Below are 12795 nucleotides of genomic sequence, written 5' to 3'. Positions count from 1 at the left end.
AACTACTAAATAATTATAACTAGCTAAAGTTTACTTTGATCTTTTTAAATAAGTGGTTGATTCATTAATCAACCACTAATGAAATAATTAAATTAACGAAATAATTAATCTTTGTTAAAAATGATAAGAATTCATTGTAAAAATTCGAGTGGCAACACTCAAACTAATTCTTGTGAGTCATGGTTTGCTTTAAATGCGATCGCCCGACGGCACAGAGCACATTCACTCGCCGGCCGTCGGAGCGTTCGGAGCTCTCTCTATAATTTCGACGTAGATAAAAAAGGCAGTAAAATACCTACGGGCGTTCTACTTCGAGTGTGAGCGTCTGCTCTGACGATGGTGACGTCAGAATTGCTGACGTCACTCATTTTAAAAATAGCCTTTGGGCCCCTTCTTCCGTCATGTAAAAAATAATTAATTAAGCATACAATTATTTTTTTATTAATAATTATTATGTTAAACTAGTTTGGTAAGCGAACACGAACTACATAATCATAGACATAGAGATGCGATGACATTATTTAATTCACGGTTTCCGTACAATTTTCCGTAAAAAAATTTCAAACCCTCTAATCAGCAAGATGCTTTGCTAAAGCTTAGTATTATACTTTTTTTCAGTATTCAAACAACAGTATTCAAATTCTTAAATATTTTAATTAGTAAGGTACTTTTTCTCCCAGGGCATATGGCATCTCCATCTAAATAAAAATCAAATATTTTAAAGATTAAAATTTTCGTTAGTACCTACATAATATTATTATGAATAACATATGACTACATACATGACGATGCGGCAACGGACTACCCTAGTAGGCCTCGATGTAAATTAGAATAGCTCAGTACGATGGCAACAAATATGTTTAAAAAAAATATTGTTACCGATTCGCCTCTACTCTCTAGTCTTGATCTTTCAGATTCAACTTTGAAAAGTAATAATTATTTGATAATTTTTGTGTAATGCCAATAAAATAGATTAAAACTACACCAAGGACGAAATCATTTTTTTGAAGTGAAACTTCTTTATGCGCGTGGAGAGTAAAATTTCAAGGATGCGTCATGGCAATACCGTCACGTCATGGAGTAAGGCGACGATTTTGGTGTCTTTGATTCTTGCCAAAGAAGTTTCACTTCTGACTAATTTTTCAATTAATAAAGTTATGACGTGGTTATGACATATTAAAATTTAAAATTAACCTTGTATCTATTTAATAAAGACAAATTAAATCAAGGCTTTTAATTATGTTGATTTAATATAAAAAAAACACAAAAAAGCTACGAGTTGATAACCTCTCAGGGTCAATTTGTGGAACGTTTGTAAAAATGAAAATATATGAAAATTGATTAAAAAAATACATTTTGATATTGAAAGTCCAATTTTAAATAAATATATGTACATCATTTATTTAATTTTTATATCAAATTTATATAATATTATCATTTTTTTGTGGTAGCAACACTGTTATAATTTGAAATTAAACGTTCAACGGTTTATCGTGAGCGTGTTTCTATCGTAAAAATCGTTTTTTGCACATCACTGATTGTAACCGTCGTAGCAGTTCAAAAATTGGGGGGCTTTGTTTCGGTTACAAAATGTTGGAAGATAAATAAAATACAAAAATTCGCTTAATAATGGCTGATAAGTTGAAAGATTATCAAGTTCTTGACGTTTTCTGCGGAGGTACGTTCTACAAAGTGAAGCACAAGGTCACCAATAACATATTTGCGTGGAAGGCATACAATTGCTACGAATATTCCCATGAAGAAATACAAAACGTCGTTGTTGAAGTGAAAACTTTAAGTAAATTGTTATCAGGCAGCTTACTGCGCTACTACGACACTATTCTCCATGGTCCGACCAAGACTTTGTACTTTGTTCTTGAATACATCCCATGGCAAAGTATACAAGAGTTAATCGAAGTCTGCAAGGTTGAAGAAAACTATTTTTCAGAAAATTTCATATGGTTTTTGCTACTGGAATTAGTCCGAGCATGTAAAAATATTGAAAAGCTGAAACTTGTGACGTTACGGAAATGTATTACGCCAGGGTCAGTTTTTGTTGGTGCGAACGGCGAAATGCGCATAAATTGCTTCGATCTAAACCCTCCTGGATCCCTAGCAAAGGATTTTATGCAACAAATCGGGTATATGATACGGACATTGTGTTCTCCATACAAAAATTGCGAACAAAAGATTCAGGAAATTATATACAGTGATGACCTTATGGATGTCGTAGGTTTCATTACAGAAGATAGAAACACAAATTTACGACCTGATGTAGTTCTTTATCATCCAACAGTCCTTACAAACACAGATTCTTTGAAAGTGCCCAAACATATAAGTGATATATTAGTGCAATTTAGTTATTCTAGCTCAGAAGTCAATAAGTGTGATTCAGAGAAGGCTGTGGATATGTGTAAGGTCATAAAGCCTATGCCAAGGACTCATCTGTTAGAGGATAGCCCTATCTACTACAATATAGTCCCTCGGAGGCAACAACAGAAAGAAGAATACTGCCGGGAGTCTAACAAAGAATGTTTATCTCCTACTATTGCTGCCTTGGCTCTTGAGCTACCTGGATATGTACCTAGGAGCAGAAGACCATATAGTGAAGCTCTCAGCACATATGAGGGCCCTCAGAAAGTGTCAGAAGATACACTTAGCCACCAGTGGATGTCTCGCTTGATAGCTTTGAGACAAAGAGAGGAATCTCTTAATCAAAGAGAAAGAGATCTCATAGCCAAGGAAATAAAGAACAGTCCAAGTACTAAACTGATCTCATTGGATCAATCTCCATTATGTTTAGATAGTAATGGAATAACACTGCCACCAGAAATAAATCAAATGAATGATGAAAAGAAGCAATGGGTTTCTCGGCGTCGTCGTCGCCGAACTAGCTCTGTTAGGTCTCGTAGCAGAAGGAAGAGCTATTCATATGAAGACCTAGACAGCTCCCTGTCAGCAGACCAAGGAGATAGCAGCATGATTGTAACAGCTGCTAAGATAACAAGAGAAAACATGCCTCGAAATCTGTTCCCCGAACTTGCAACTAAAAAGGTGCACTTCACACCAAATAATCCATTTGCTGAAAGTGATGAAAGTGTTACACTAACTTTTTATGAACTAGATAATGTTGATAATGAAGGCTACCAAGTGCCGAGACAGGATTTGAAGGATATAGCTAAGTTTAAATACTTGAATGTGGAAAAGACTTGTGAGAAGAGAAATAATGATTGGAATCATTCATCTCCCCATAAACAGGCTAAAATCAGTGATGTGTTCTCCGATATCACCAATAAAAGCAATCTGAGGAAGACACCTTCGAAAACAAGCATTGCTTCAAAGTGTTCAAACATATCTAGATGTTCAATAATATCAAGTAAGAGCCAATGGAGTATGGACAGCAAGGTAGGTGAAAGTACCTTTGAGAGAACCAGATCAATAAGACAAGTGGACCAAACTCCTCTCGCCACTCCAGGTGTTAAAAAAACAAAGCGCAAGTCACTACTTCCATTCAAAACTCCCTTTAAGTTTATGTCTTCATCAACTAAGATTTAATTTAATTATTTGATCTCTTGAAACTCCTACCTATTTTAGCATTAATATTTTAGCTTTATATTCAAAATTACTCTTAAATTTTATTAGGTTTATGATTTATTTTTAAGCATTCGGTTGTGGTATTGGCAGCTTTATTTTTGTACTTTTAAAAACTAAATACTTTTAACTTTTTAGATTATAAATTTGTACATAAGAAAAATATACGGACATAACCCACCCATATTCATTAGATATTAAGGATATAGATATATTTAGAGATTATATTATATATCAAATTATATTGTGACTCGACCTTTGTTTATAGATAGAATAAGTTTTAAAACTATTTGCTGATCTTCATAAAGTTTAATAATGTATACAAGGGTAAATTAGCCCTATTTTGTCTTCCATACATAGTAAATTTCATATTAAATGCTAAGTCAAAATTATAAATAAGAATCAAGTTCTCAATTTTATTATATAATTATTTTAAAATGATGCCATATTACGAATGCTATGAAGCAGTTTATGTATAATTTTTGTTAATTAGGAAATAATAAATAATGATAAGGAAAACATGTTTTATTTCATCTTTAACAAATCACACTTATTTTTTCTTATTGAGAGCCTTGTCTGCACCTTCCAAGTACTTCTTAGGCAGGCCATACTTCTCAATTAGCAGCTTGGCTACGAAATGTGTCTGGAAAAAAGAAAAACTATTTTTATATATCCATCATCATGCTTTTTTACTACATATTACAAAAAATAAAACATGCTCATCATATTAATTCAACAACACACACTCCTTTTTATATTTGTAATCTTTACAATGAGTGTTAGATGCAATGCATAATCATTTTTTTCGCATTTATAATAATATTCAGATATTTACCTGATCTCCCTGCAACATAAGCTGATCCTGAGTAGCGGAGGGTGCTCGTGTGACTCCACAGGATGCTGCAACTCCTCGCTGGCATTCAGTGGCCAGTTGGGATAATATGAAACCATATGTTTCTAGGTTCGACACTAACGTGACCTGTGAAAGAAAATGTATTATAGTTGAGAATAATTAACATATTTGTATTCTTAATATTAGCCAATATTCTTTCAATACTTACATTTTATACAATTGAATAACGACAATATTATAATAATATTTATTTTTAGTTTTTACAAATAATAAGAATGAATGGTAAATGTTGCTATTGTAGAAAGCGTAATTGGCGAAATATAGTTTCATTATTTCCTTTGAACTTGAACATTTCAGACTATAGTCGGCACGGCGAACCATTCTTATGACAATTCGTGTTAGTGATGGGTCGTATCGATAGTTTACTATTTTATAGGCAAAGGCGCGGCTTGCATTCTACCACGTCGGAAAACATGTTTTTACAAATATAATAAACTGAATTTTTAACGTCTATTATGTTGTTGTTGAATTAATTTAAGTTTGAAATAAAAATGAAACCTTATAATTTTCTCGTAATTCCCGTTAAACACGTATTCGCTAGTGTATATTTTTAAAAATGGAAAATGGATCTCCCCATTTAATTTGTCTGACAAGCTTTTGTTATCATAGGTAAAAAGAAAAGAATTTTTCAAGTATAGTCTCACTATTTGGTTTGATTTTTCGGTTTAAAAATATGCACTCATTTCCACTATCGATTTTCCGCACTTGTCGATAAATACCAAACGATGTAAGTTTTGCATGACGTAAACGTAGTCAGATTGAAATTATTTCTTGTAAATGTTAAGAATATAATTCCAACGGAATATTGTAATAAAGATACGTAAAAATTAATAAATGCCATTTTTAAACGCCTCCAATACGTTTCTAATTTAATGGTGACGCCATTACAAGGTTGTGTCTTGGGAATTACTGTCAGTGACATAGGGATCATGTTTCCCCGTGCCGACTATAATAATATTTTTTAACACCTATACCTGCAGGATGGGATTTGCCTGCCTCACCATTTATTCAAATTAATTTAAGCTCTTAAGTTCTAAAACAAAAGCGCTTTCTTTATTTATTTCCCACATTAATACTTTAAAAAATATTTTTTTATAAATAGGTATTTTTTTATGTCACCGTCGTCAAAGGAGTTGGTGTAGGGCGGTTGTACCCCTTCCCTGGCCCAATTCATTGTTCGAATGGCAAAAAAACTACGAAAAGTTTCCAACTTACTTCAAGTTTCCTGCAAAGGCAACATATTTTCTCGTCCTATGTAATCTATCTATTTACTTAATGAAATACCTTCTTGTTCCCGCTGCGTGTGACGACGGCCATGTGCACGGGCGGCAGGCTCATCACCTCCTCCCACTGTATGAGCTCCTGGTAGCTGTGGACCCCGTATACCTTCTTGTTCCCGCTGCGTGTGACGACGGCCATGTGCACGGGCGGCAGGCGCGCGCGCACGAGCCGCGCGGCGCCGTCCGCGTAGCGCAGCTCCGTGCTCGCCGTCATGCGGCCCAGCGTCAGGCTCATCACCTCCTCCCACTTTATTAGCTCCTGGTACATGGACTAATTTATATTTTAAGGTTCATGGGTGATAAATTTATGGTTTCGCGTAGTCGAAGATAAAACCGCATAGTTCCCGGTCCAGTGGGAATTCCGGGATAAAACCTATCCTTTGTCCTTCCTCAGGTCTCAAGCTATCTCTGTACCAAATTTGAAGTAAATCCATGAATTACTTTTTGAGACTAACCCGAACATACATACAGACAAAAATTAAAAAAACTATTTTTATATATAATAAAAAAAATCATAGTTGTTTTTCTGTTAAGTTACATGTTATAAAAACTAAATAAATCGGAGTCAGACGCGCGACTTACGCTTTTTTATAGAACAGATAGTAAAATTTGTTATTATAGTCGGCACGGCCGCCGAACCTTGATTCCTATGACAGTTCATGTTAGTGATGGATCGTGTCGATACTTTACTATTTTATAGGCAAAGGCGTGGCTTACATTCAGCCACGACGGTTAAAATGTTATTTTACAAATGTTATAACGTATGTTGTTGTATTAATTTAAGTTTTTTAGCCTAGATTAAGTAGGTAAGTAAAACGAAAGTTTCCCAAAAAATAAAATTGCATCTTATCATTTTTTCATAATTTTAATCCGTTAAATACGTATTCGCTAGTCTATATTTATTATTTTATCATGAAAATGGATGTCCCAATTTAATTTGTCTGAAAAACTTTTGTTATCATAGGTAGGTTATCATAGGGTACTATTTGTTTTGATTATTCGGTTTTAAAAATATGCACTCAGTTCCATTCACCGACATTTGTTTATCGATACTTCCACGCTAGTCGATAAATACCAAACGATATAAGTTTTACAGGACGTAAACGTAAAGTCAGATTGAAATAATTTCTCGTAAATTTTAAGAATTGTTATAATTCCAACGGAATATCATTGTAATGGCTTAAACATTAATAAATGACATTTAAAAACCTCCTACGTTTCTAATTTAATAGTGACGCCATTACAAGGTTGTGTCTTGGGAATAACTGTCAGTGTCATAGGGATAATGTTTCGCCGGGCCGACTATAAGTTAGCATTCAGCGTGCCCAATAAATTTGAGATTCATTAAATACAAAATAAATACAAATTACAAACCTGTTCCTTCTTCCCCGTGGCTTTAGCGAGAGTCGCATCAAGTTTGATACAGCCTCGGCCAGCTTCCAACTGTCGCGCAGTTACATATTCCTTGATCGTCTTCCGAATTTCGTTCGCAGCTAAAGCTGTGCCTTTTCTGTGTGAAAAAAAATGACAGTGTAACAGTATAAACAAATTTAGGGGAAATTTTTGGTGTATCGATATTTAAAAATACTGCATTGGCCATTGCATAATAAAAATGACAATGCATGACAATGATAGACTTTTTAATGTAATAATTTACAAGGGTTAAAACTAAAAAGTAATTGGTAAAAACTAAAAAGTGTATTTTTAGTAATTTTTTGTATCCAGTGTAGCACGTTTGAATTGAATTTTTATTACAAAACTAATTGAATACTAACTAATTGAATTTTAATTACATTTTACAAATTAAAATTAATTAAAAATCCTAATTAATTTCTTTTAACATGAATGCTTATAGGGCTGAATTGGATCATTTGATTGTGAACAAATTCACCTCTTTTGAAGGTTTTAAAATGTCTGCAGCTGCAGAGATAATAACCAACAAACAAAACCTTTCAAAAGCAAATGTAATTAGCTTCATTTGAGATAGAAGATATTATTATTAATATAAAATATTAGCTTTTCCAGTTGCATAAAGGAGAAAAAAGTAGTGGTTGCCAACAATTCTTTATTTTCTTCTTAAGCGCTTCTTAACGAAATTTATTTAAAAAAATATATTTTTGAGTTTTCTTACAACGTTAGGTACGTTACTTGAGCGGCGCGAACAGATCGGCGACGTATTTATTTACGACGAAACGTCGGGAAAATAATATAATGAATAAATCGCGTTTAAAATCCGTTAAAAATCTTTAATTTCTAAATTACTGTGACATATTACTAGTACATACTTGAGTGGCGCGAACAGATCGGCGACGTTGGCCGTGATGCTGTACAACTCGCGCACTACGGGGGGCGCGGGGGCTTCGTCGCTCACACTCTTAGAGGGCGCCGGCTTCACTGCAGTGTGCGCGCGCACTACAGGGTGGGAGGGCACTATGCGCACTACTGCGTCCACGCCCTTGTCGATTTCCTTCACTTCGAGGAGACCCTCCTGAAGTTAATTTATTATAAATTAAAAATAATGTTAAACAAAATGAATAGTTTTATTTATAGAAACCGTGAAGTATGTTAAGAAATAACTTTAATCACAAATCATTAATTAGATATTCAAGACTTAGCATTTTAATACAATACAATAAAAAAATTCTGATGTTTGGTGCTGTTGCATACAAATAATTTTATTTTTATTTTATAGTCTAATAAACCTTAACATTAATACCACGTTTTTATACCCTTTGCATAGCTTCCAGAAACTTCCCCATCTTTTTAAATGTCGACTTTTTGACGTCGAGCGTGCGATCCGATGGACATAGGGGCATCAGATAGTTTCTGAAAAATTATAAACATTCCTATATTACTTACGATATTTTATTAGAAAAGCCTTTTCACACCATCAATCTATTTTATTTAACTTATCTGTGAAAATAAAATTATGGAACTTCGCTATACAGTTGAACCTCGATAACTTAAACCTCGGTAACATAAAAACCTCTGTAACTTCAAAAAATAATGTGTTCCCTTCCCATCAGAGCCCAAAACCTCTTTAACTTAAAATACGCAACCTCTATAACTTAAATAAATATTCTCTGTATTGGCCCTCAGTAACTTCAAGAAATGTTTCCACAACCTCTATAACATAAAATTATTTGTCAATGAGTCATTTTGAAAGAGTGTCAAAACAAAAGGTTTCGGTATTTATTGCTTGCACGTGTTTACTATGTATTGTTAACGTAAACAATACATTACCTATTGTTTGCTTTATCGAAATTCTTCAAAGCTTTGCGGCGGTTAGCTTTATGACAACAACTTACTTGCATCTTAAGTTTTTGATTGTTGTCCTGGAAACATCACTTTACTTACTGTGTGATAAAACTAGCTTAAAATGAGTCCAAAAAAAAAACTAACAACCGTCACCTATGCTGATAAATTAAAAGCTATAGAAGCAGTGAAAAATGGATAGACCCTTGATAACTTAAAACCTCTATAACTTAAAATATTTTGTGTTTCCCTTGGACTTTAACTTATCGAGGTTCTACTAATCTGAACAACAGAGTGCGTTTTATAATCATGAATTACGCTTGACATAGTACATTCAATTATTGAAAAAAAATATTTTTAACAAATAATCAATATACAGGGTGTCCCACTATTGGTATACTAAGCGCGAAGGAACTTGTAGTTTTGCATACACTGATCACGTAAAAAATACTTTTAAAAAAAATTACGTCCAAAATTTTTTGCTAAATTTTTCCTGAAAATCCATGTTTTCTTCTCTAGCTTCGCGTAGCCGGCATATACCGCTTCTCTAATATGAGCATTTTATCTATGAAAACATAATCTTAAACGATAGCTCACGTGCTGGTGGCAAAGTTGGGCGGCTCGCTTGTTATGGGTGTACACATAGAGTTTTAAGAATTCATCTATTTGAAAAAAAAATGTGTCTGGAATTTTTTAATTATTTTTTACGTACTCAGCGTATGCAAAACTATAACCTCCTTTGAGCTTAGTATACCAACAGTGGGACACCCTGTATATATTATAAAGGCGAAAGTTTGTAAGGATGTATGGATGTATGGATGTTTGTTACTCTTTCACGTAAAAACTACTGAATCGATTACAATGAAATTTAGCACACATATAGAGGGTAACTTGGATTAACACATAGGATAGTTTTTATCCCGGAAATCCCACGGGAACGGGAACTATGCGGGTTTTCCTTTGCAAACGCGGGCGAAGCCGCGGGCGGAAATCTAGTAATAATATAAACTAACATGTAAATCGATAGAATAAGTGTAAAGCCTTACCAGCGAAAGCTCGACTATAACTTACTTATACAATAGGTTAGTTTTCAGCGGTAGTTCTATATCCTTTGCATGCAGTTTGAGGAAGGACAGCAAGCACCATCGGAGCAGACCATCCATGTCATCTGGTATCCTGTCTTCGTCTGAATCAGAACATTCTGGAAATATTTCACATTATGTCATGTTTTGAATAAAATTCTCTACACTGTACAATACGTTGCTATCAGGCACAATGGCTATTTCCCAGCACATCTTCTCATTAAAAATATGAGTAGGCAACACTTCTAACTTCTAGATTAGATTATTGATGTTAAACAGCTCACTATGTTTTCTGAATAAATCAGAAAAATATCACATTTTGAACTATTATCATAGGTGAGTGAGATTTTTTTAATGGTCTATCAAATTAAAAAAAATACTTATTTTAATGAAATAGATGTCTCTATTCCATTAAAATAAGTATTTTTTAAATAAACGAATAAAATAAAATGCACAACAAAATCCTTTCATTTCAAAGTTCCCACAAAGCCAAGCCAATTTATTACATTACCAAGTAATCTATTGCGAATGATAAAAATTTTACAATACTCAAAATACCTGTAGCTATGGTATCATCTAATTGTTCTTCAACAATTTCAGTATTACTATCTGGAGGCTCCTCTATCACTTTTGGTTCATTTGCTTGAGGTACAGTTTCGCGCACCAAACTTGGCCATTCTTCTTTTACAGGATGAATATTTAACTGTTAAATTTAGTTGTTATTATTAATTATGTATGACGGTGAAATAATTATTGAAAATAATACTTTGTGTAAATTTTTGTATTGATACAAAAATATTTAATCGTTGAACTTCATATTTAATAAATCTACCTAATTTAAATAAAAAATAATAATATAAGAGCTAAGATATGAACTTACTTGTCCAATTTCATTAGTAATATTGTCAACAATATTTGCAACAGAATGTTGCATTTTGGGCCGTTCAATTTTATTGAATTTCAAATCCTTACACAATAGATCTCCATAAACATGTAGCACTTCTAAACAAACACCCCTGAAATAAAAGTCAATTAAATTAATGAATTGAATGATTATTTTTCATATTTTACACGCTGTAAAATAAAATCTTGAACTACAGAAAATAAGAGTTCTGAAACAATGTGGTACCTATGGGTATTTTATATTTTTGCAATATTTTTCACTAATGCTCTGCTTTATTGAGATGTAATTTTAATATTTATTATATAGCCTTCTGTTCCTTAAAATATGGCAAATCTAATGTTAAAATCTTGCAGATTAGCTATTTACCAACTGAATTGTAATGATTTATCAAGGAAGTAGATACCAAATGCATCTACCATATTATTATTTCATACAATTTTTTTTGAATGAAAATCAAAGTAATGTACTAGTAATATTAGTAATAAATGTCTCAATTCTAATTATAATTAATAAAACAGAAAATTACCAACATAGGTGCTATAAGCATGTCTCCCGATGACATTGTAGCCCTGCCGATAATGCCAGCAGCTGCATTATCAATAGTACATGCAGAGAGCAGAGCACCTTTTGAAAAGCGAGGAAAGTGGGCCGCATCTGTTGTGACCACTCCTGGGGCATATAAAGGAGCACCACCTTGAACCTGGGTTTAAGGATATTTATTTTATAGTAAATTGTATATATAAGGAATGAAAAATTAACTAATCAGTTATGTATTATGTTATTCCAGTATTTATGTCATAAACAATCATATTGATAATTATAACAATCTGTTTATAGGAAGAAAAATAATATTGATATAACTAATCCTATAATAATATCAGATGCCCCGGAGTATTGTTTAATTTTAAATTTAATAGTGAATGATGCAATATGCAAGTTAGAAACTTCTACATAAAGTTCTCTTAGAATATGAACAAATAATAAACATTTATTATTAGTAATAAATAATAAAACTAAAAATGTATAATATGTATAAAAGCAGCTTCAAAAAGCATTTTATTGAAATGGACAGTATCTTACCTTGTTTAGCACAGGTGAATGTATAACAATAGTTGGCAAAAGATCTGGAACTGTCCATAGCGCACATACTGTGGGCACTAATAATTCTTCAACTTCAATAATCATCGGCACTCCATCTACCACATAAACGCCGACGGTGTCTCCCGAGTGAAGCACTAATTTCATTAAACTACTAGTTGATTTATTAGGCACAATTTCCTTTATCCTTTCTTCTGGAGCCGATGGATACTTCTTTTGAATCCGTTGTATTAGATTTTTCCTGAAAAAACACATAAATTCGTAAATTGGCACATTTGAAAGGATTCCTATCGGAACAGAACAAAGTGGAACGTACTTCTCAGAGTTTTTTAGAGTATTGTTTGATTTTAATTTATAAGGTTTTGCAAACATTTTGACGTGCTGTGCAGGTTAGAAAAATCACTTAAATAGTATATTTATTATTTACACAATAAAACCATATATTTTCCACGCTTGGCGGGATGTTTTGCTATATATGACATTAGACATTACAACATATGATCGAGTGTCAAAAATGAAGGATAGTGACAGTGACTTGTTATTGTCCAGAAACGTTCTATTTTCAATATTTATTCAATAACATGGTAGTCTTTATTAAATTGTTAATTAATTGTAACTGCTTATTATCTGATTCAATAGGTAGTGATTAAAAGATTCTGTCTGTAGTTCTAT

At 33.0% G+C, this 12795-nt stretch overlaps 2 protein-coding genes across 2 annotated transcripts; one reads left to right on the top strand and one right to left on the bottom strand.

Moving 5' to 3' along the window:
• Nucleotides 1–1492: 1492 nt before the first annotated feature.
• Nucleotides 1493–4084, top strand: LOC149896985 (uncharacterized). Its single transcript, XM_090116735.1, has one exon. The coding sequence runs from the start codon at nt 1630–1632 to the stop codon at nt 3553–3555; it is 1926 nt and encodes a 641-aa protein (XP_089972861.1). The 5' UTR covers nt 1493–1629; the 3' UTR covers nt 3556–4084.
• A 17-nt stretch (nt 4085–4101) lies between these two features.
• Nucleotides 4102–12543, bottom strand: eIF2D (eukaryotic translation initiation factor 2D). Its single transcript, XM_090116736.1, has 12 exons — nt 12440–12543; nt 12106–12364; nt 11556–11725; nt 11002–11137; nt 10680–10824; nt 10111–10240; nt 8514–8610; nt 8070–8272; nt 7159–7294; nt 5891–6043; nt 4427–4570; nt 4102–4234 (listed from the first exon to the last, which is right to left on the bottom strand). The coding sequence occupies exons 1-12, from the start codon at nt 12493–12495 to the stop codon at nt 4142–4144; spliced, it is 1722 nt and encodes a 573-aa protein (XP_089972862.1). The 5' UTR covers nt 12496–12543; the 3' UTR covers nt 4102–4141.
• Between the last annotated feature and the right edge of the window lie 252 nt (nt 12544–12795).

This window comes from Colias eurytheme, chromosome 26, assembly GCF_061535395.1.
Source record: "Colias eurytheme isolate Ceu_HAF_F1 chromosome 26, ilColEury1 Martin Lab GWU primary, whole genome shotgun sequence".
In the NCBI taxonomy this organism is placed as follows: domain Eukaryota; kingdom Metazoa; phylum Arthropoda; class Insecta; order Lepidoptera; family Pieridae; genus Colias; species Colias eurytheme.
The sequence above is the reverse complement of the archived record's forward strand: the minus strand, read 5'-3'. Positions and strand labels throughout refer to the sequence as shown.

Excerpts from the sequence above, each read along its gene's own strand:
- LOC149896985 (XM_090116735.1), top strand. The coding sequence starts at position 1,630 with ATGGCTGATAAGTTGAAAGATTATCAAGTTCTTGACGTTTTCTGCGGA.
- eIF2D (XM_090116736.1), bottom strand. The coding sequence starts at position 12,495 with ATGTTTGCAAAACCTTATAAATTAAAATCAAACAATACTCTAAAAAAC. Across the intron at positions 8,611-10,110 it reads AAAACTAACCTATTGTATAA|AAACTATCTGATGCCCCTAT; the intron begins GTAAGTTATAGT and ends ATAATTTTTCAG. Across the intron at positions 6,044-7,158 it reads CCACGGGGAAGAAGGAACAG|GAGCTAATAAAGTGGGAGGA; the intron begins GTTTGTAATTTG and ends TCCATGTACCAG.